Consider the following 24,462-nt stretch of genomic DNA (forward strand, 5'->3'; position numbering starts at 1 on the left):
AATTCCCTGACCAGAGATCAAACCCATGCCCCCTGCATTGGGAGCACAGAGTCTTAACGCCTGGACCTCCTGGACCTCTCTGTGGTGTTTACAGGTCGCTACATTGGGTTCATGTTCTTTAAGTCAGTCATTCTCTTCGTTCCTTTTCTGATGTTCTAGTTTTAGGGAGATCTTTTGCTCTCTGGTTAGTGATTGCAAACATGCATTTGAAGGTTTTGAGAGAATACCAAGCCTCAGGAAGACTACTATGATTATCAAAAGCAGGATAATTCCCAATATCTGGCATGTACTTTGGGGCCATGATCCCCAAGACCCAAATCAATCAGAATCAAATAAGTCAGAGAAAGACCCCATTGAAGGAGTCACTGTCTTAAGACAACTGGCTTGTTCGCTGATCTTATGTAGCTGAGTCTCAACTTCTTCAGAAGTGTCAATCCAAGTGCAACAAGTGGTGTTAGCCATAGCACAAACACCTCCTTGCTCAGTTAAAAGGTAACCAAGGGTTATCCTATTATCAAAAACAACTTCAGCCAGAGATTCTAGGGATTTTTGCTGGGCAGCTATTGCTTTAGCAGCAGATTCTACAGTACAAGAGTTAAGGAGAGGTTCCTGATCACAGCCTCATTTGCGCTTACTCCTAACCGAGGGAGTAGGGACCTGCCAAAGGAAGTGAATTTTGAATCATAAATGCCTTCTGGTAATTCGCATTTGGGTCTGTGGCTCAGGACTGAAAAGGTGATAGCCATGGAGCTCAGTAAAATTTAAGGGTCTGTAAACTACACAGGCAGTTCTCTTAATCCATTCTGATGATCTCTGTCTTGTAATTAATGTTTTTTTCCTTTTTTTTTTTTTTTTTCAGTACGCTGGCCTCTCATTGTTGTGGCCTCTCCCACTGCAGAGCACAGGTTCCGGACATGCAGGCCCAGCAGCCATGGTCCACGGGCCCAGCCGCTCCGCGGCATGTGGGATCCTCCCAGACCGGGGCACGAACCCGAGTCCCCTGCATCGGCAGGTGGACTCCCAACCACTAGCGCCACCAGGGAAGCCCCTGTAATTAATGTTTTAAGGCCATCCATATTTAAAGTGATTATTGAGATAGTTGGATTAATATATACCATATCTGTAACTATTTTCTATCCTTTGCCCCTGTTCTCTCTGTTTCGTCTTCCACTCTTTTAAACTATTTTTTGCCTCTGATTTTAATCAAAATGTGATTCCATTTTTTCTCTTAACATATCAGTAGTACTTCTTTTAAAATTTTTTAAATGGTTTCCCTACAATTAACAATCTAAGTTTACAACTAACCTAAATTCTCTTTCAAATAACACTGTATTTCTTTCTTTCTTTCTTTTTTAATATTTATTTACTTATTTGGCTGTGCTGGGTCTTAGCTGCAGCAGGCGGGATCTTCGTTGCCATGTGCGGGATCTTTGGATCTTTAGTTTCAGCATGCAGGAACCCCAGTTGTGTCATACAGGATCCAGTTCCCTGACCAGGGGTCGAACCCAGGCCCCCTGCATTGGGAGCATGGAGCCTTAGCCAGTGGACCACCAGGGAAGTCCCAACACTGTACTTCTTCATGGTTATGTAGGTATCTTATAACAGAGTTTTCCCAGTTCCTCCCTTCCATCCCTTATAAAATTTCTCTCATACATTTCACTTATCCGTAAACTATTATCACCAAATGTATTTTTGCAATTATTAATTTGAAGACAGTGAATCTTTTAGATAAATTAAGAATAAGAAAAGTAAAAACTAAAAAATATTTTATTTTGGGACTTCCCTGGCGGTCCAGTGGTTAGGACTCCACACTTCCACTGCAGGGGGCACGGATTCAATCCCTGGTCGGGGAACTAAGATCCCACATAGCCGCAAGGCGCTGCCAAAAAAAAAATTTTTTATTTTACCTTCATTTATACCTTCTCTAACACTCTTCCTTTCTTTATGTAGCCCCAAGTTCCTGACCTACATCATTTTCTTTCTCTGAAGAACTTTCTTTAACGTTTCTTGCAAGGCAGGTCTACTGGAGACAAATTCAGTTTCTATTTATGTTAGAGTCTGTATTTCATCATCACTTTTGAAAGAGAAATTTGATAGATACAGAATTCTAGGTTGGTGGGACTTCCCTGGTGGCGCAGTGGTTAAGAATCCACCTGCCAATGCAGGGGACATGGGTTCGAGCCCTAGTCTGGGAAGATCCCACGTGCCACGGAGCAACTAAGCCCATGTGCCACAACTACTGAAGCCCGCACGCCTAGAACCCATGCTCCGCAACAAAGACAAGCCACCGCAGTGAGAAGCCCGCGCACCACTTGAAAAGTAGCTCCCGCTTGCCGCAACTAGAGAAAGCCCACGGGCAGCAACAAAAACCCAACGCAGCCAAAAATAAATAAATTTATTTAAAAAAGAATTCTAGGTTGGTGGGGTGTTTTTTTTTTCTTTCAACACTAAATATTTCACTCCACTCTCTGCTTGCTTGCATGGTTTCTGAAGAGAAAATCAATATATTTCTTATACTAGTTTCTCTACATGTAAGATTTTTTCCTTCTGCCTTCTTTCAGGGTTTTCTTTTTGTCTTTGATTTTCTTAAGTTTGAATACGATATACAAAGGTATTGATCACTTGGTGTTTATGCTGCTTGGTGTTCTCTGTGATTCCTGTGGTTTGATGTATGTTAAATAAAAGTTTCCAGCCATTATCAAGTATTTATTTTCTTTCTTTCTTTCCTTCTTTATTGTTTTATTTCTTTCTTCTTGTATCCCCTTTACACAGATGTTACCCCTTTTATAATTGTCCCACAGTTCCTGGATATTCTTTTCTACTTTATTCAGTCTTTTCTCTCTCGCTCTCTTTTTTTTAGTTTGAAAAGTTTCTATTGATATATCTTCAAGCTCACTGATTCTTTCCTCAGTCATATCTAGCCTATTCATGAGTTCATCAAAACATTCTCCATTTCTGTTAGTGTTTTTTATTTCTACCGTTTCGTCTTAGAATTTCCATCTCCTTGCTTACACTGCCCATCATGTTCTTGCATGTTGTTCAATTTTCCGTTGGAGCTCTTAGCATATGAATTACATTCATTTTATTATTTATTTTTAATTTATTTACTTATTTTTGGCTGTGTTGGGTCTTTGTTGCTGCGCGTGGGCTTTCTCTAGTTGCAGTGAGCGAGGGCTACTCTTTGTTGTGGTGCGCAGGCTTCTCATTGTGGTGGCTTCTCTTGTTGCGGAGCACAGGCTCTAGGCACGCAGGCTTCAGTAGTTGTGGCTCGCGGGCTCTAGAGCACAGGCTCAGTAGTTGTGGTGCCCGGGCTTAGTTGCCCCGCGGCATGTGGGATCTTCCCAGACCAGGGCTGGAACCCGTGTCCCCTGCATTGGCAGGCGGATTCTTAACCACTGCGTCACCAGGGAAGCCCAAATTACACTTACTTTAAATTTCCAGTCTAATATTGCAGAATCTCTATCATATTCCAGTCTGGTTCTGATGCTTGCTCTGTCCCTTCAAATTGTGTGGGGAGAGGGTGGTTGCCTTTTAGTATGCCTTGTAATTTTTGGTTGAAAGCTGGACATGATTAGTGTATTGGGTAAAAAATACACCAAGCTGAGGTAAATAGGGCTTTAAGTTTTTTATGTTCTAGGAGTTAAACCATGTTTACTCTTTGCTGCTAGTCATAGGTGTCAGAAGCAATCATTTTCTCTGGGGTGCTTTGTTTTTTGCAGGTTTTTGTTGTTGTTGTTTATTTTGTCTTCCCTGTTCTTTTTGTGATGATAGTTTGCCCCATGACCTCATCTCTATGATGGATTTAGGAAGAATTGTTGATTTTCAGTTTGTTCAGCTTCTCTTCTTGTGGTGACAGGCGTAATGATCTCTAATCTCCATACATATTGGACCACAAACTGGAAGTCTTTTAATCTTTTATAATTAAAATGAACTAATTTTAGTTTGTTTCCCCTTCATCCCTATTTTTGGAAAAGCAAAGAAATGTAATTCAGGGAGTCGTTTTACTTTTTTAAAGCAGGATGTCACAAACTGCTCAGGGATATGTCACATCCTAGAATTAAAGCTTTCCTTGCTTGTGCTGGCTGAGAAGGTTTAATGCCAGGCCCATTCCCTGGCATTTGTGTGTAGGTAATTTGCCTAGGACTTTAAAAGCAAAAAAGTAAGGAAAGAAATTGCTACATTAGAAAAGACTAAACGTGTAGGGTGTGGACTCCTGGTGTACACTCAGGGTGATCCAGCCCCTCCAGGTCAGAAAGGGGGGTGACAATTCCAACAGGCAACAATGAGCTTCTGTCTTTATCCCCCCCCCACTCCCCGCCCCCGGCCTGTCTTATCCTGGACTTGCACTGAGCTTTAAACTCAAGGTACACTTTTTTTCTCTTCTTTTTTGGCCGCACCGCACGACTTGCGGGACCTTAGTTCCCCGACCAGGGATCAAACCCGGCTCCCTGGCAGTGGAAGCCCAGAGTCCTAACCACTGGACCACCAGGGAATTTCCAAAATGTACTTTTAATATTCAGAAGTTGGCCAGTCTTTCTAGTCATCAAGTTGTGCTACTCTCCACACCTGCTGAGCTGGGCCACAGGAAACTTTAAACAGGTCTGACTTCCCGATCACGACTCATACAAGTCAGTGCTTTCCACACGATCTACAGAGTACAGACATGTGAGAATTATGCAAAGCAACAAGACTAAGGCTTAATTATAAGTTACAGAGAAGACCCAAGGGTTCTGGGAGAAAAAATGGTGAGAGGGGAGGAATCTACTGTAGGCAGTAGGAGGGATCCCGCCTGCTCCATGGCTGGAGGGGACAGGACAGGACAAGGACCTCTTACAGACAACAGCCTCAAACTACCCACCTTAGGGGAAAACTGCAGAGTACGGGATGGGAATGCTGTTTCTCTGGGTGCCCAGTTTGTTCCAGGATCACAGAGGTCAGGCCTACATGTGTGTATCACATTGAAATGGGGCCCATACGAGGTCCAGCCTGGGAGGAAGGTAGACACTGACTACTTCTCCAGGAAGCTATTCAGTCAGGCCAGCATTCGCCTCTTACACCCCAAGGGAGTGACTGGATCCCGACGTGGAGGAAAATGACTTGGTTGGCCCAGTGGTTTTGTGTCCCACGCTGGACAGGTGGTAAGGGAGCCATAACAGCAAGGTTGCTCATCCTTGTGCCTACTGCAGAGACAGGGCTCCTAGGGGTTGAGACCGGGATGGACATGCCCCTAAAGGCAGCTTTGCTGGCAGTGGTACTGGGCCCTTGGCTGGAAGGATGGCGGCTCTACTGGGGCATGCCCCTGGGAATGTGACTTAAGATAGGGGCAGTAGTGCCTGCAAACACAGGGCTATTCTTAGTGCTGGGTCCTGGGGTCACCTTGGGGTGCTCTGACCAGGGGGACCCAGGTATTCAGTCCCAGACTTCCCCCATAGCAGTGTGTTGTAGTCAACAACCCTCCACCCCTCGCCTTGTGTCTGCTATAATGCTGAGTGCTCCAAAGGGGCAGCTTAGATCTGGGGTAAAGCCCATAGGTGCTACTGAAACCCTCAACCTGAAGGGAACCGGGCTTGTGCTGCCAAACTCCCAGCAGGTGCCGGCCCCCAGTGCCTGGGTGGGGCTGAGGGGCAGAGTCTGCCCAGGTAATTGCCCATAGAGCACTTGGGGAAGTCAGCCCTTGGATAGAGAGCTAGGCTTCAAGCACTCTTCTTCTGCCGTCAACCTCCAAAGCTCACACTGTCTGGCCTGCTTGTGGGACACAGCTTGGGAATATGTGAGCCAAGAATGGGCGTGGGTTCACGGAACCGGCCGGCGCAAAAGTCCTGGAGGGATGGCTTGTGTGCAGAGGACACGCAAGGACCTGAGGCAGCACAGGTGCAGATTCACCTCGGACCCTCTGGCGCTTCCCAGTCCTGGGGTCTGAGGGTTGGAGGTTTTTGCCTTGAGGGTGATGTTATTGGCAGGGCAGTGGCCCCTTCTCCCCTAGCTGGGAGAGCTGTCGGGGAACTAACTGTACAGGACATACTCCCTGGTCCCCACCCAGCAGAGGGGGAACTCTGGAAAGCAGGGTTCCTGGTTCAGCAGCTCCTACACAAGGTGGCAGCTTTGGGATCAGCAGCTGTGTGTCCTCCTGCCCTTTCCCTTGGTGCCCATACCACCCATATCCTGTTCCAGGGGGCAGCTGAAGTGGCATCCAGGGCAGTTTGGGAGGGACATATATAACATATATATTTCCCAGTGTCTGTGGGAGGGTAGGAGCCTGACTTTGATGGTTACCAAATAGCACACACAGATGTCCTAATCACAGAGAAAAACCATTGCAAACTCAGGAATAACTCAATGTGCTGGACACACCCCATAGATCAACCTCACCTCACACTTAAAACTCTCCACCTCCTGCCTTTGTGTTCAGAGAAGCTGAGCTCAGACTGAGTTCTGGTCTCTCTTATTGCAGTAGTCTTGAATAACATCTTCCTTGCCTGTTTAACATTCTTGGGTGAATTTTTGTTTTGACAGAAGTAAAATGTAAGCCTTACAGCAATATAGATTCTTTTACTCTTTGGTTTTTTTTTTTGCGGTACGCGGGCCTCTCCCTGTTGTGGCCTTTCCCGTCGCAGAGCACAGACTCCGGATGTGCAAGCGCAGGCTCACGGGCCCAGCCGCTCGGCGGCATGCGGGATCCTCCTGGACCGGGGCACGAACCCGTGTCCCCTGCATCGGCAGGCAGACTCTCAACCACTGCGCCACCAGGGAAGCTCTTACTCTTTGTTTTCTATGTTATAGTTGTTGTATTACATCAACACGAATTGAACCCCACCCTCTGAGATTCTCGTATAATTTTTTAATTCAGAAGTCATATGTATATTAAAAGAATTTAAGAAGAGAAAAAAAATAGACTATCTCATTTATCCAGATACTACCGCTTCTGTTGCTCTTCCTTTATCCCTGAAGTTCCAACTTCACAAACTCTTGTGTCATTTCACTTCAGCCTGAAGAAATTCCTTTCACATCATTTTATATCTAGTTAATCATCAGATATGATTAACGCCTCTAGTTTTCTTTCATGTTCATCAGCCTTTGTTTTGCCTTCAGTGGTAAGGATATCTTTGCCGCATATAATGTCCTGGGTTGGTAGTTTTTTCTTTCACTACTTTAAAGATATTATTCCAATCTTTCCTGGCCTCTGTTTTCTGATAAGAAATTACAGGCTTTTGAATTGATATTCTTTTATGTATAATGTGTCATTTTTCTCTGACTGCTTTCAAGATTTTTTTCTTCACCTTTGGTTTTTAGCAGAGTGACTATGTGTTTGAGTGAAGGTTTTCTGAGCTTCCTAGATCTCTGTTTTACATAATTGTGAAGTTTTTGTTTGCCATTTTCCCCTCATATATTTTCTTCTGCACTAACTTCCTTCCTCCAGTGGAATGGAAATTATAACTTATTTTCTAAATGAATTAGAGTCGATTTATAGTGTTGCATCAGTTTCAGGTGTACAGCATAGTGATTCAAGTTTGGGTTAGTTTTTTTTTTTGCAGATTATATTGAATTATAGGTTTTTACAAGATATTGGGTATTAATTCCCTGTGCTATACGGTAAATCCTTGTTGTTCATCTATTTTACATATAGTAGTTTGTATCTGTTAATCCCATTACTCCTAATTAGTTCTTCCCCCTGGCTTTCATAACCATAAGTTTGTTTTCTATGTCTGTAAGTCTGGCTCTGTTTTGTATATAGATTCATTTGTATTATTTTTTTAGATTCCATGTATAAGTGATATCATATAGAATCTGTCTTTGTCTGACTTATTTCATTAAGCATAATATTCTCTAGGTCCATCCATGTTGCCACAAATGGTAATATTCATTCTTTTTTGTAGCTTTATATATATTTATGTATGCCATATAAATTTATTTATTTTATTTTTATTTTTGGCTGCATTGGGTCTTTGTTGCTGCATGTGGGCTTTCTCTCGTTGTGGAGAGCAGGGTCCACTCTTCATTGCAGTACGTGGGCCTCTCACTGCGGTGGCTTCTCCCGTTGCAGAGCACGGGCTCCAGGCGCGCAGGCTTCAGTAGTTGCGGGATGCGGGCTCAGTAGTTGTGGCTCACAGGCTCTCGAGCACAGGCTCAGTAGTTGTGGCGCAGGGGCTTGGTTGCTCCGCGGCATGTGGGATCTTCCCGGACCAGGGATCGAATCCATGTCTCCTGCGTTGGCAGGTGGATTCTTAACCACTGTGCCACCAGGGAAGTCCCTGCAGTGTTTTTATAGATTCCTGTCTCCATGAGCACCTCCAGGGTGGGCACCAGACACAAACCAGGTTATTCAAAGCCCTTCCCTGGGATTTCTGAATCTGGGTCCAAACAGAGCCTGATCCCAGCCCCTCTCGGGTGGCAGAAGGTCAAGATAATGAAACCCATGAGCAGTTAGAAACCTGTTCTTTGCTATATGGAAGAAGGTAGGCAGGAACAAGAGAGCAGAGTTGATATAAAGAAACAAGCAGAGGGGGACTTCCCTGGCGGTGCAGGGGTTAAGAATCCGCCTGCCAACAATGCAGGGGACATGGGTTCGAGCCCTGGTCCGGGAAGATCCCACATGCTGCGGAGCAACTAAGCCCATGCACCACAACTACTGAACCTGCGCTCTAGAACCCACGAGCCACAACTACTGAGCCCGTGTGTCCCAACTACTGAAGCCTGCACGCCTAGAGCCCGTGCTCCGCAACAAGAGAGGCCACCGCAATGAGAAGCCTGCGCACCACAACAGAGTAGCCCCCACTCGCCGCAACTAGAGAAAGCCTGTGCACAGCAACGAAGACCCAACGCAGCCAAAAATAAATAAATAAATTTATATTAAAAAAAAAAAAAAAAGCAGAGGGACTTCCCTGGTGGTCCAGTGGCTAAGACTTCACGCTCCCAATGCAGGGGGCCCAAGTTTGATCCCTGGTCAGAGAACTAGATCCCACACGCTGAAACTGAGTGTTTGCATGCCGCAGCTAAGACCCGGCGCAGCCGAATAAATAAATATTTAAAAAGAAAAGAGAAGAAAGAAACAAGCAGAGACCAAGAGGAGACTCATGGCATGTGTTCCTGCTCTTCCTGAGGCTTGGAAGTTCAATTTCATTTCAATGAAGCCATTACCCTATTAAGAAGTCCCCCTTTTTGTACTTTTGTTGGGTTTCTAGCACTTGTAGTAGCTTTGTATGGACAACCTTAGGGCTTTCAAGACGACTGACTACATTCATCCCCCTGGTCCTTCAAACTGCCACCCTCCAAAATGACTATTTCATACCTTGTCTTCTCTCAAACCTCCCTCTCTGGTAAATCACCTGTTCATTGCAATAGCACTGTCAAGTTTATGAAATGTTCCGTATAAAGCTTGGAGACATGGATACGTGCTGACACGAAAACACACTGTGGATAAAGCAGAGTGAGGCCCGCTAGTCACAGTGATATCTGTATTAAAAGGAACCCAGAGACACTTGTCTTGGCAGAACCAAGTCTAGGAGCCTACAGGGCTGCCCTCTGTGTCCCCGTGCTCTGCCTGCCTTCTTTTTTTTTTTTTTTAATAAATTTATTTATTTGTTTATTTATTTGAAGAGTAGAGCGTAGCCCCTCTGAAGAGTAGCCCCCGCTCGCTGCAACTAGAGAAAGCCCACGTGCACAGCAACAAAGACCCAACGCAACCAAAAATAAATAAATAAATTAATTAAAACAAAAATTGGGAACTGAAAGCCAGAGTGAAGTTCCAAGTGACACGACAGCAATCTTGGCTGGGGTCAGAGAGGTGGCGTGAGGTCTGGTTAGCTAGAGGCTTCAGGTTAGCCTCCAGGTGGGCTGGGCCCCCTCCATAAAGCCAGGAACTTGAAAGACTGTCACGTCAGTAAAAGATAGGCTCTGCCCAGAGGCCCAGGAAGACAAGGATGCTTGTCATTATTCATGGCTCCAGGTTAAAAAAAAAAGTCTCATCTGAGGAATCAAAACCTGAAACTTGTGCCACATATGGGTTTGAATTCAGATTTACACTGCACGTTCCATGTTGTAGGAATCCCTAAGCTGAGAAATTATTGGAAGAAGTATTCCCAGGCTATTGATACTACAGGCCTGGGAGAAGTGCAGACCCCTCTGTTAGCACTCCTACAAACAAACGCAGGCACATTTCCATAGTAAAAGCAATCCCCAGTAAAGATCAAAATAATTACAAAACAAATGGAGAACAAGAACTTGAGATAACCAGTCTGAAAGAGAATATAAATTAAATATGTCTTAAGTTATGAAAGAAGAAATAGAAACCATGATGAAAGAACAAGACACTATGGAAAGAAAGAACACTCTGATTTGGACCCGAGTTGAAATACATGAAATAGAAAACTATAGTCAAATAAGAATCAGTGGACAGGGCTGGGGAGGGTGGGAACAGGGGAGGGGAAGTGACTGATAATGGTACAAGCTTCTCTTTGAAATAATGGAATGTTCTACACTTAGACTGTTGTGATGGCTTCACAGTTCTGTGAATATACTAAAGACCATTAATTTGTAAACTGTAAATGAGTGAACTTTAATGGTATGTAAATTACACTTCAAAAAAGCTGTTAAAAAAAACCTCTGTGGGTAATTCCCTGGCGGTCCAGTGCCCCAGGCAACTGTTTGAGGAACCAAGATCCCAGAAGCTGGTTGAGGAACTGCACGGCACAGCCAAAAATAAATAACTAAATAAATAAATAAAAAATAAAGAGGGAGAGAGGAGGGAGCATGGAAAGAAGGTGCAGTTAAAGTGGCAACAACTAAGAACTGCCCCAAATCACAGAGGACATGAATCCACAGGCAGAAGCAACACAATTCCCAAAGAGAGTAAATAAAACTGAATCCATTCCTAGACACCTTGTAGTGAAATTATAAAACACAAAAAACAAGAAAGAAATCATGAAAGCAATTAGAAAAACAGATTATTTACAAAGGAACATTAAGACTGTCAGAAATCTTACCAGAAACAAATAGCATCCTCAAAGTACTCTGGCAAGTTAGTGTCTATGTAGAATATGGAATTCTACAACTACTACTCAAAATCAGGGTGAAGGACATATTTGGCCAAAGAAAGGCTGAGAATGTTTACTCTCGTACTCTTATTCAAAAACTACCAAAGGAGCAGCTTTGTGAAAAATAAAACTGAACCCAGGAGGAAGGGGAGATGCATAGATGCAACAATGAGGAAGTAAGTTGGTAAAAATGTGGATAATGGGAAAAGAATGTGAAAAAAGAATAGATACATATGTATGTATAACTGAATCACTTTGCTATATACCTGAAACTAACACAACATTGTTAATCAACTATACTACAGTATAAAATTAAAAGTTATTTCCTGAAAAAAAAAAAGCTTTCATTTTCCAGTGGGATTGCCCTAGCAACTTTATCTAAAATCATTTAATCATATATGTATGGGTCTCTTGTGGATTCTATTCTGTTCCACTGATCTATTTCTCTACCCTTTACCCATATCACTTTGTCTTGAGACTATAACCTTATAATAAATTTTAAAATCAGAAAAAAAAGTGGATAAATCTCTGCATTGACTGTAAAACATTGTGTGTGTGTGTGTGTGTGTGTGTGTGTGTGTGTGTGTGTTGGGGGTAATTAAAAACAGAGTCAAACTGAAGTCCTGGACAAAAAAAAAAAAAAAAGCATAAAGAGAGGTGGGAGTGGGTGCTGAGGGGTGATTTTGCTGGTCCTTTGTTTTTTAATTTTTATTTATTTTAATTTTTGGCTGCATTGGGTGTTTGTTGCTCTGCGTGGGTTTTCTCTAGTTGCAGCGAGTGCGGGCTGCTCTTCGTTGCCGTGCGTGGCTTCTTATGTTGCGGAGCATGAGCTCTAGGCGCTCAGCCTTCAGTAGTTGCAGCACCCGGGCTCAGTAGTTGTGGCTCGCGGGCTCTAAAGCACAGGCTCAGTAGTTCTGGCACATGGGCTTAGTTGCTCTGCGGCATGTGGGATATTCCCGGACCAGGGAGTGAACTCATGTTCCCTGCATTGGCAGGCGGGTTCTTAATCACTGCGCCACCAGGGAAGTCCTGATTTTGTGGTCCTTGTATTACTCAGGAGTGTAAAGACTTTAAACACGAAGTATGTTTTTATTTGTCCCACTGAGGCAGCACTCTGAAAGCTGGAATTCTTTGTCTCTGTATCCTCATGTGTACAGAATAGCAACTGACACAAAGAAGTTGCTCACTACATGTAAATAGAGGGCATTCTTTTGTACATTTTTTTTCTTATAAATTTATTTTATTTATTTTTGGCTGCATTGGGTCTTTGTTGCTGCACACAGGCTTTCTCTAGTTGCGGTGAGTGGTGGCTTCTCTTGTTGCGGAGCATGGGATTCAGTAGTTGTGGCTCGCAGGCTCGGTAGTTGTGGCTCGTGGGCTCTAGAGCGCAGGCTCAGTAGTCGTGGCACACGGGCGTAGCTGCTCCGCGGCATGTGGGATCTTCCCAGACCAGGGCTTGAACCCGTGTCCCCTGCATTGGCAGGCGGATTCTTAACCACTGCGCCACCAGGGAAGCCCCTTTTGTACATTTTTAATGAGAAAAACATCACCTCATTTTAGATACCTTTGAAAACTAATTAGGGTGAACGTTTCCCCATTAATTTGGTAATTGGATGTAACTTGTGTCGATAAGCTTTATCCTTTTTGAAATTGGGGTCCTAAGATTTTAAAATTTATTTTTAAAAGCTCTTTATAAACATCTTCACCCTTTGCTCATCTTCTCTGCTATAAATTTTCTCTCAATTGCCTTTCTAGTGATTTTACACAATTTAAAATTATGTAATCAAGTCTTTTTTATTTCTTCTATCATTAAGTATAGAAAGTATTGCTTGTCAAATATCTTCTAATTTCAATTGCCTTTGAATATGGAGAACTGTTAAGTTCCCTATTAACAAGGGGAATGTATTTAGGACACATGCAGCCACGGGCTGGTGTTGATATGGCTCAGGAGGTAGAGGTTAGTCTGAATTTAAAAGGACATCAGTCTGTGAATCCGGGAGTATCCTGTGCCTGGACCATATGTATTAGTAGAATTACAAAATATAAATATCAGAAGCTTAAAAGGTAATAAACCTTGGAGATTTGCTTTTTTAAATTCAACGTACAAGTTATCAGCCTACTGAAAAGGCAGAATTAATTAGGAAAGAGGTTCTCACCACAAGATGAGGCATTCATCTTTTCACTATTCCCAAATGTTTCCTTAAAACAGCCTTCATAATTTTGTCCTTGAGCACGAGTACTAAAGAGGCAGATTTTTAAAAAGAGAATTTGTATTATACACAAAAATTGGATTCAGTGATACACAGAAAGTGATATACATCTTTAGGCTTCCAAACTCTGGGGACCCCATTTGGATGAATGCTCTCCCATTATTACTTCTCCTCCTGTGAGCACTGTCAGTCTTGCTGTAACGCTCAGTGGTTTGCAGGACATTTGTGTTGGGAGCTAAGAGCTGTGTTGTCCACTACAGTAGCCACTAGCTACATGTGACTATCTAAATTTACGGTTCATGGGACTTCCCTGGGGGTCCGGTGGTTAAGACTCCCAGTGCAGGGGGCTTGGGTTCGATCCCTGGTCAGGGAACTAGATCCCGCAAGCTGCAGCGAAGAGTCCACATGCTGCAACTAAGACCCGGCGAAGCATGCATGCATGCATAAATAAAAGGTGCTTGCAAAGAAGGCTCAAGCACAGCCAGTTCTGTAAATGCCTCTATCCCAATTGAGACAGCTAGAAAGTTGACTGAATGGAAACTAGCCTATGTGACCAATTCTTTCTGTGTTGCTGTCTACTTAAGTTCAGTTCCTCAATCCAGTGACACTAGCCTCAAGTGCTCCAGGGCTACCTGTGGCAGGCAGCCACCACACTGGACAGCGCAGATAAGGAATATTCCTACCTTGCAGAAAGTTCTGTTGGGCAGCTCTGCCTTGTCTTCCAAAATTCCCAGGCGTCTTCTGGGCTGCTTCCCCACCTCCCCCCCGCCCCCTCACAAAGTCCTCTCCTTCAACTGTATTATTTCAGGTACATTCTCGTTCTCCCTGCACTCCAAGTCGACCTTCGGCAAACGGGGGCAGTGTATTTACTCAACACTCACTACTTAGCACCCCCTGGGAGCCACGCAAAGGGAGCGAGGCGCACAGAACCCAAGTCTGAACGTGGTTCCAGTAGACAGACCTACCTTCACCCTGCTGTCGCCACTCACACATTCTGCCTGTTTAGTCCCAAACTGCCCTCCTGCTGCTGCTGAAGGAACAGGCACGGAGAGCCACAGGCAGACACATTACGGATCACTGTTTAGGGCCTGAACTCTGTCTAGGCCCACTTTTCACCTAGGGGTTGCAAACGGGTATTTTAGTCCAGCAACTTGAGGGCAGTAGCCACATGTATTTCTTCAATATTTCTCCTAAGTGTCAGTTTAGATCCTTAATGACGATTGATTTTATATACTAAATTATACCAACACTGGGACCGACTACTGGCCCAGAACCCTCCTCAGGGGAAGTTTGAACTGAATATTAAGTTATCAGGAAATTCTTGTCAATATTCCTAAGTGCAACAGTTGTACTTAACAGAGGAAAGTGTATTGTTTAAATGCATGCTTAAATTTTCAATGAGGTGTCATGCTGTCTGCTTTCACATGCTTCCTAGAAAAATTTAATAAAGCAAATATGACAAACATCTGTTAAATGCAGGTGAAAAACATAGGTATGATCAATGCTTTAATCTTTCGGCTTTTCTGTGCTCAAAATTTTTCACAATAAAGAATTGAAAAAATGTCACCCCACTGGCATATCCTGCGGGCTTCAATGCTTCGGGTTTTTGTTTTTTTAGTTCATTCCTTTTTATTGCTAAAAAGTATTCCACCGTATGGCTGTATCAGACTTTGCTGATCAAATCACTAACTGGTGGACACAGGAATTGTTTCCACTTTTCGGCTATTATGAATAATGCTGCAATGATTATTCACACAGAAGTCTTTGTGTAGGCTTCAATGGTTTCAGAAATAAGCTTAAAACAATAATTTTTAATAAGAACGGCTTGTGCTCAAGCCCCATCCAGTAATGCTTTTTCAAGACTCAAGTTTAATACACTTTTATAAAACCAAGATGACGAGAGCTTTCAGAAAAGCTTTTCTGGTCAATGTAGCTTTCTGGTGAAGTGAGGCTTTGACAACATGACATCTTTTTTTTAAATTAATTAATTAATTAATTTATTTTTGGCTGTGTTGGGTCTTCGTTTCTGTGCAAGGGCTTTCTCCAGTTGTGGCGAGCGGGGGCTACTCTTCATCGCGGTGCGCGGGCCTCTCACTGTCGCGGCCTCTCCCGTTGTGGAGCACAGGCTCCAAACGCGCAGGCTCAGTAGTTGTGGCTCACGGGCCCAGCCGCTCCGTGGCATGTGGGATCCTCCCAGACCAGGGCTCGAACCCGTGTCCCTTCATTGGCAGGCGGATTCTCAACCACCGCGTCACCAGGGAAGCCCCTACGACATCTTTGTTTTGAATTCTGCTTTTGCAAACGGTGCAGTGAGTCTAACGATGTTTCTCAGATGATTAAAGATTTTGCAGGGCCTCCTGTTCACTGGACAGTGAGCTGCTGCCCAGGACTAGACAGAACCCTGACCAGAAGGCACAGACCAGGCTTTGAGTCTGTAACATGGCATGAGGCTGCTTTTACATGTAATCCCCCAGTATGAGTTGTTGTTGTTTTAAACTGCTTCTAGTTGCCTTACTACCTGCCATTTATTAGTGCCTAACTATATGCCAGGCACTTTGCACAGTTTAATACTCCCAGGTGGCTCACAGGCAGGCACCCGGTGGAGGTGGTAGCACCGCCCTGCTCCTGCCACCGAGCACACGTGGCCTGGATTACAGCTCGGGTCTGCCATCCAGGCCTGTTCTTTTTGTTTCATTGCCTGGTGCCAACCATGGAACTGACTCTCTTAAAAGATAATTCTGCAGACTTTGAGTAGGCAGTTGGGTTTGTTTTCATAGTCTGATACCAGTACCAGTGGGTATGCTACCAATTCCTTGCACTAATTTATTTATTTATTTATGTTTTGGGGCTGTGCCACATGGCTTGTGGGATCTTAGTTCCTTGACCAGGAATCGAACCAGGGGCCTCGGCAGTGAAGGCGCAGAGTCCTAACTACTGGACCGCCAGGGAAGTCCCCCTTGCACTAATTTCTACAAAGCAAGCTGACTATAACAGCTAACGTTTACTGGGGTATAGTGTATGTCAGACACCAATAGCTCTTTTTAATAATTTTCTCATTCAATCTTTATAAACATCTGTGGAATAGAAACTATTATCCACATTTTACAATTGAGAACACTGAGTCTCAAAGAAGTAAAGTTGCCCAAGGATGAAAAGATTATTTCCTCAAATGCTTCTTTAATTGAGGTATGAATGACATTTCCTTCAAATAATGATCAAGAATATTGGTGACTCAGAAACCATGTCATTTCAGAAACTGAAAGACTTTATTAAAGAAATTTTATTTTTGCCTTAGTCAGCAGCTGACATAAAACAACCTTGACTTTTAAAGCCAGCTTTGTTCTTTCCCCAGCCTTTTCTCTGGACCATGAATTCACTTGGAGCCAACAAGTGCCTCAAAGAAAAATCACCAACTTGTGAAGAAAACAGGCATATTTCCCTTCAGAAAATTCAGAACCGCAGTGTTTAGTAATTAAAGTGTTTTCTCCGCAACTAGCCTCAGATGGAGTGAGGCCACTGTAGTGGCTCGGGAAGTGGCAGGCGCCCTCCTCCTACGTCTCCTCCATCCCAGAACACCTGCTGCTAAGCAGGAGGCCAGAGGTTTGGACCCGATGCCCCATATGAGGACACTATGAAGTGCTCACTCCTTCAACATCTGGCCCAGGAAGGAAAAATCTGAACGTGGCAGTGACAAAGTAAGTGCTTAAAGACCACTTACTCCAAATCTATGCTGTGCAGCAATCCAAGAAGAAAGGCACAGTACTTGTCCATCTCGAGGCTGTGTGCCCCACAGCACTCAGCAGTTACCCTCAGGAGTAACTGCTCTTCACGGCAGCCTCTTCCCTGTCTCCCGGTTAAGCACAATGACGCCAAGGCGCTATCATCCTCTCTTTAAGAATTTCAAAGAACGATACAGGTCTCGTTTAATTGCTCTTTTTGCATTTAGGTGAGACTGTTTCCCATACCAGTGTTACATGTTCTAGTATAGCTTCAAAAACTATGAACACACTGAAATTAAAACATGAAATAGTAGGAATCAAAAATAACACAAGGGCCAAAGACCATGATGTGAGGCGTCAGCAGTGTGGCTTAGATGCACATCACCCCACCTCACCCTTCCCAGAGGCAAGCTCAGGCAGCCACTGCAAGGCCTCTCCAAGGTTATGCTGGCCATCAGCGTCCAACGGTCGAGCCTGAAACAGCAACCTAAACCAAGACCAAGCACTGGGTTGTTCTATCCAAAGGAAGCCCAAGCGTCTTCTGCAATAGATTTTCTGTGCAAGTCAGCCCTGGATCGTGGGCCAGCGGCGCTGTGCTGGGGATGTGATGTGGCTCCCCCAGCAGCAGTGGTATCTGGAGATCAATACTGAAAGCTGCGCTTGGTCTGGATGTCATCAAGAATCTGCTGTAGCTCCTCGTCTTCAAACCGCCCCTCCAGGCTACAAGAAGGAAAACAAAAAGAGTGAGTGTCGCAGCGACAGTGTTCCCGGCCCTCTTCTTTCGTGCGTGCTAATCTTCGAGCACCACTGGCCCACCTCTCCGCTTACCCCTAAACGCTGACACCTTTACATTTCAACTCTTACTTCTTTCCTTTAAAAAACATTATGAAGTATTTCAAACATATAAAAGGTATAGAAAATAAGCTCATTTTAAAAGTTATCCCCACCTGATTCCCTTTTTTTTTGCCACACTGTGTGGCCTGCAAGATCTTAGTTCCCCGACCAGGGACTGAACCCAGACCCCCTGCAGTGGAAGCTTGGAGTCCTAACCACTGGACCGCCAGGGAATTCCCTCTCCCCTTGACTCTTAATAAATATGACAGACACAAATCGATGGCTCTGTGTGTGCTCCCCTATTCCAATTCCTTTTCTTCCTTCCCCAGAAGTAACCATTATCCTAAATTTGGTATTCATCATCCCTACATGTACTTTTATATTAATATTTACTATAGTATATGTAAATGTATCTACAAGCAATATGCAGTACTGGTTTTAAACTATAAGAAATGGCATCGTAGGGCTTCCCTGGTGGCGCAGTGGTTGAGAGTCCGCCTGCCGATGCAGGGGACACGGGTTTGTGCCCCGGTCTGGGAAGATCCCACATGCTGCGCAGTGGCTGGGCCCGTGAGCCACGACCGCTGAGCCTGCGCGTCCGAAGCCTGTGCTCCGCAACGGGAGAGGCCTCAACAGCGAGAGGCCCGCGTACCGAAAAAAAAAAAAAAAAAAAAAAAAAAAAGAAATGGCATCGTACTGTATGTATCCTTCTGCAATTTTTTCACTCAAAATTCAATTTGGCATTTGTTGACATTATTCCACGTTGTCCTAGTTCACTAGTTTTTTTCACTGCTATATAATAAACATTATATGATCATACGATGACTTATTTCTCCGGTCTTGACTTGTCCAGTTTTTGCTATCACTAACAATGCAGCAATAAACACTGGAATACATGTCTTCTTTTAAACTACGTATGCGTTGCTTTTAGGACACGTACCCAGGAATGAATTTTGGGGTCATGGGGTATATTCATCTTTAGCTTTACTGGATGTAGCCAAACTGCTCTCCAAAGTGACCGTACTAATTTGCACTCCTATCATCAGTGTACCAAGAGTTTCAGCTGTTTCACATTTTTGCCAACAATCGGTGTGCTATAAAACCATCAATCTCATTACAAAGGCACTCATCCAACGCTGGTGATATCTATCCAGATTTTAAATGCACACAGCTTTTAGACACAGTAATTCTACTTGTAAGAATTTATCCAATACACACAGAGCTTTTCACAACCAGTCCTAACCTTGGGATCAGAGCCTTGGACTCCTCAGCAGTCTCTGGACAAAGGTTGGCTAAGCAGGCCAGCTCAAACTTATGAAGCTTCTTCTGGAGCAGCAAGCTGATCACAGGGAAGAAAATCAAGACAAACAAAATCAAACAATGATGAATGGGAAAAAGGGCATCAAATGTAGCTAGCAAGGAAGAGGAAAAATAAAGCACTTGCAATCTTCCCATTATGGTTAGGTTTGCTGCAAAATCCCACTCTCAAATCACTTCCTGTTCCTCTTCCTGGAGAACAGGAAGCTACAACGAAATCAGGCAGAGACAGTGAAAGCGAGGCGAGCACACCAAGGCGGAGGATGCTTGCGATGATAACTTCTGAGAAACTGCTATGTACCTCGAGGACTATACGAGCTTTCCCCCAAGAATTTATTCGTTGCTCTTTGCTCTTCCTACCGCTGTTCTCTGCTTCCTTTGTTATTAATTTTATGTCAAACACATGATGTCAGATGTCCCCCATCTACCAGGCTTGAAGAAGATTTATTTTTGACTTGAAGAAAATTCTCTTTTAAATGTATCTAAGGGCTTCCCTGGTGGCGCAGTGGTTGAGAGTCCGCCTGCCGATGCAGGGGACACGGGTTCGTGCCCCGGTCCGGGAAGATCCCCCATGCCGCGGAGCGGCTGGGCCCCGTGAGCCATGGCCGCTGAGCCTGCACTCCGCAGCGGGAGAGGCCACAACAGTGAGAGGCCCGCGTACCGAAAAGAACAAACAAAAAATATATAGTAGTCTATCAAATGGATTTACCACAATTTATTTAATTACTGTTGAATATTTAGCTTTTTTTAAAACTGTGACTATTATTAATAGCTCTCTGAAGAATATTTGCATATATACATCTTTTTGTCCACTTGCTTTTCCTTAGGACAGTACTTCTCAAACATTTCACCAGAGTAGAGCAAACAAGTACCCACAACCAACTCGGGGGCACAGGCACAAATGACTTTCTGCAACTGCAAGGATTTAAGTCTCATGATTTATTTCAATAATTCAGGGACTTCCCTGGTGGTCCAATGGTTAAGACTCCGAGCTCCCAGTGCAGAGGGCACGGGTTCGATCGATCCCTGGTCGGGAAACTAACATCTCGCATGCCGTGTGGCGCAGCCAAAATAAATAATAATAAAAATAAATAAATACAACTGAAGTATTAGAAAAAAGAGATCATATATATCATTTGTTTTACTTCACAATATACTGGTATCTGTTTGCTTTAATGCAGAAATGTTTTAAACCATACCACCAAGTAACACTGATGACACCCAGTTTATAAAAATGGACTTCTCTAGTGGCTCAAATTATATCAGAACATCAAATGATTATCTAGTTCACATGAGATAATGTTCATCTTCGAAGAAACCAAAGAAATGCTAAAACAGCTCTTGTTTTCCCTGGGGCCTCCTATATACCCCAGCACCTCACTGTTTCCCAGAGCACATCCAACCAATTTGAGAAGCAATGCCTTAGGAAAAAATGCTAAAAGCCAGTCACCTTTTGAATGGTCAAGCAAAGATCCAGAAAGAATGCTCCTGATTTATATTTATTAACATAGCAAGATCTCTAGGACACATCAGGGAAATAATAAATAAATAAGCCCACTTTATTAAAAAAAGAAAAAAAGCAAAATAAAACAATGCTGTGTGTTTATGGTGTGTATGCCAATGTATGGAACACGCTCTGCAGGGCTAACAACAAACTTCTGACAGCAGTCACTCTGCAGGGAGGTAACTGGGATTTGGGGTACAGCAAAAGGTGGCCAAGGAGGGTTTTGACCATATAAGCTATTTCAAAAATTTGACGAAGACATTATTTTACTTACATTAATCGTACAGATGATGCCCAAGGGGTGGCGGGGAGGAGCAGGGGAGGCGGCGACAGCATTCTACGTGCAGATGTCTAATAGTCTGGATTAATAAAACTTTTAGCACTCACCTACGTACACTGGCAATGGTCTCTCTGTTTTTGAAACGACTGAAACGGGCTGTGTAGTTTAAAGTTTTCATGAAGACCTCAGAAAGTTCCTGTTCATCCTCCGCACTCTCATTTTGTTGCTTTCGATGCTCCAGAAGCATATGAACTTCTGAATTTAGAAGTGTCTCAGCTGTTTCAAACTCTATTTGTGAGAAGCATAAATGTCAGCTGAAAATATTCCTCCAAAAGTCAGCTTCTAAACGTTCCTTTTGCCTTTGAGACTATCAGCAAGTCTCTGTCCCTGCAGAAATCCAGAGGCTTCAATATCCCACAACTGTACAGTATTTTTCAGGTTTTTTTTTTTTTTTTGCCATGCTGCGTGGCTTGTGGGATCTTAGTTCCCCGACCAGGGATTGAACTCGGGGTCCCCGGCAGTGAGAGCGCCGAGTCCTAGCCACTGGACTACCAGGGAATTTCTAACTGTACAGCATTTAAAAAACAAATAAACAAACAAAAACCTGAATAAAAAGTACCTAGACAAAACCTAAATACGAAAAACTGGTTTAATTTATCATGAAATTAAGAAAACCATCTCCCTCTTAGTTATTACACCATAAAAAAGAAAACAAACATATATTTCCATTATGCCCAAAACTTCCATGAAGCTATCCTATGGAAGGGAGTATTACACCTTGAGTCTATAAAATACAATACTAGAAGCAACCTATATGTCTATCAACAGATAAATAGTATTATGGTACAACCATTAAGTACTACCTAGCCCTTTGAAAGAATAGAACAGTTCTACACAATATATCATCAAATTTTTAAAAAGCTGTATGATTTCTATAGCATAATTCTATTTTTGCAAAGAATAAAGTGTATAAGTATATATTTATAAATGAGCACAGTTTGGAAGCATAAGCACTAAACTATTTACGGTCGTTTCCTCTGGGTGAAAAGGTGTGGAATTTCATGTTTTACTGTGGATATAGTAATTTTTTTTAAAAGGAGGGTACTGTTAAGGCTTCCCCCACTTATTTTGTGTTTTCCAGTACCTGTAAGATATGATACTTTAAAATCTTAAGCTTTCTACTTATTCTGGGTTTTTAAATTACAAATTAAGCACATCACATTGCAAAGAGGAAGTTCTCTGATAGCAAAACGTGCTTTACTCCCAGCCATCTGACAAAGATTCTCTCCCTGACCAAACTCCAGGCTCTTTCCTGTCGTCCTCTTCTCCCCAAGGACTCAACTTTGGTCCACAGAAACTTGACGAGGGCTTCCCTGGTGGCTCAGTGGTTAAGAATCCGACTGCCAATGCAGGGGACACGGGTTCGATCCCTGGTCTGGGAAGATCCCACATGCCGCGGAGTAACCAAGCCCGTGTGCCACAGCTCTTGAGCCCACGTGCCACAACTACTGAAGCCCGCGCGCCTAGAGCCCGTGCTCCGCAACAAGAGAAGCCAACGCAATGAGAAGCCCGCGCACCGCAACGAAGAGCAGCCCCCGCTCGCCACAGCTAGAGAAAGCCCACATGCAGCAACGAAGACCCAATGCAGCCAAAAATAAATAAAAATAAAATAAATGCATTTAAAGCACTAACAAGATTTCTAATAGCTCCAGGCCGCAACCCTGGGATGACTCTAGCTCTTTACAGTGGCTATTTATGAAAACTGAAGGCTGCCAAAATAACTTACTGTTTGTTCCAGCCAACACTTGAAGACAGGGCCCCTGTCTCCCAGCCCAGAGCGAGGGGTGTGGGAGGGTAGGAGTTAAACGCCAGTTAACAAATCCAAAGGGGTTTCAAATGGACCAACCCCCCGCTTCCCGCTTTTCGTAATTTTTCACTTCCCCGACCCTACTGAGGCCCCGCTCACTCCGCTCCTTATTCCTTCATTCTCCCTTTAATATGCCCAGTCACCTCTACAGATCGAAGTTTAGATGAGTCCACGCTTGACTCTGTCCCACTGCAATAGTATATTACTGATTAAAATCTGTCCTTTCCCCTTTAGTGCCAGCTTTATCTTTGACACATCCCTCCAGCACTTCACAGCTTATCGGATAAAACAAACTACTTAAACAGGAGCAAGAGGCCGCGCAGCGTCAGTGTGGAGTTGGGCGCCGACGGCTCCAGGGCTGCGGGCGTGGACTCCGGCTGGCCCGCTCCCGCGGCACCTTGCCCCGCCGGCCCACATCCCCCTCCTCCCTGCCCTTCGCCGCGCCTGCCCAGGCCTGCGGCAACCACGCAGGACCACGGGGACACTCCGGCAGCCCCAGGCCGCACCTTTGGGAAAGATGAGCTGTGAGGCGTCCTCCTCTACGTCGCCAGCCCGCGGATCACTGCCACCGGCCGCCATCGTCTCGCCGCGCACCGCAGCCCACACCGCCGGAAGCGGAAGCGCCGGGCCGCGGCCAGGAAGGGGCGTGGTCTTGGAGACGGGGCGGGGCTCCACTGGGGATGGGCGGGTCACAGTGGTGGGCGGGGCCTCGGTGGGTGGGCGGGACCCCGACGGGGCGGGCGGGGCCGAGGGGCCTTGCAGCGTCCTTGAGCTTCCCTTAAGGAAGCGGAGACAGGCCAGAGCCGCGAGGTCGCGGGGGTTCCCGGAGGGCCGAGGGGCATCTTTCGCTGGTCGCTTCCGGAGAAACCGTCCTTCTCTTCTCCAGTACGCCCTTCGCCGCGCGTCGTGGAGACTGGTCACTTGGCCTTTCTGAGCCTCAGCTAACTCACCGGTGAAGTGTGGATGAGGATACCTGCTTCGCAGGGCGTAGGGAAGGATTAGATGAGATGCAGTAACGCGCTGACCGACCCAAGGAACTGTCGTTGATGGGAAGCTGGGTAGGTGACTCCGAAAACATACAGTGTAATTTCTTACAATGCCTTAAGCATTTAAAATGTTTGATTTGTAGTGGGACTTTTCCAATACCTCTCAACATGTGGCTAGTGATATTGAGAGGCCTGTTGGAACATTTGGATGATACTTAGAAAAGTAAGCAGGGGCTTTCCTGGTGGCGCAGTGGTTAAGAATCCGCCTGACAATGCAGGGGACACGGGTTCAATCCCTGGGATCCCTGGTCCGGGAAGATCCCACATGCCGCGGAGCAACTAAGCCCGTGCGCCACAACTACTGAGCCTGCGCTCTAGAGGCCATGAGCCACAACTACTGAGCCCACGTGCCACAACTACTGAAGCCCGCGTGCCTAGAGCCCATGCTCCGCAAGAAGAGAAGCCACCCCAGCGAGAAGCCCCGCACACCCGCAACGAAGAGTAGACCCTGCTCGCTGCAACTAGAGAAAGTCCGCCGGCAGCAACGAAGACCGAATGCAGCCAAAAATAAATAAATTAATTAATTAATTTTTTTAAAAAGAGGGGCTTCCCTGGTGGCGCAGTGGTTGAGAGTCCGCCTGCCGATGCAGGGGACACGGGTTCGTGCCCCGGTCTGGGAGGATCCCACATGCCGCGGAGCGGCTGGGCCCGTGGG

General features: G+C 44.8%; 1 protein-coding gene across 1 annotated transcript; it reads right to left on the minus strand.

Moving 5' to 3' along the window:
- Positions 1–16,484: 16,484 nt before the first annotated feature.
- POLR2D (RNA polymerase II subunit D) lies at positions 16,485–23,397 on the minus strand. Its single transcript, XM_022590545.2, has 4 exons — positions 23,268–23,397; positions 21,002–21,182; positions 19,037–19,132; positions 16,485–17,679 (listed from the first exon to the last, which is right to left on the minus strand). Exons 1-4 carry the CDS (start codon positions 23,338–23,340, stop codon positions 17,601–17,603), a joined length of 429 nt encoding a protein of 142 aa, XP_022446253.1. The 5' UTR covers positions 23,341–23,397; the 3' UTR covers positions 16,485–17,600.
- Between the last annotated feature and the right edge of the window lie 1,065 nt (positions 23,398–24,462).

The sequence above is a fragment of the Delphinapterus leucas genome, chromosome 8 (genome assembly GCF_059928025.1).
Source record: "Delphinapterus leucas isolate spDelLeu-1000000601 "Yukka" chromosome 8, BTC_Dleu_Yukka2, whole genome shotgun sequence".
In the NCBI taxonomy this organism is placed as follows: Eukaryota; Metazoa; Chordata; class Mammalia; order Artiodactyla; family Monodontidae; genus Delphinapterus; species Delphinapterus leucas.

Bases quoted from the DNA above. Each gene is read 5' to 3' on its own strand.
- POLR2D (XM_022590545.2), bottom strand. From the start codon at position 23,340: ATGGCGGCCGGTGGCAGTGATCCGCGGGCTGGCGACGTAGAGGAGGAC. The intron at 21,183-23,267 runs GTGCGGCCTGGG...TCTCACAAATAG, and splicing joins ACAGCTCATCTTTCCCAAAG to AGTTTGAAACAGCTGAGACA. The intron at 19,133-21,001 runs GTGAGTGCTAAA...CCCTGTGATCAG, and splicing joins ACCATTGCCAGTGTACGTAG to CTTGCTGCTCCAGAAGAAGC.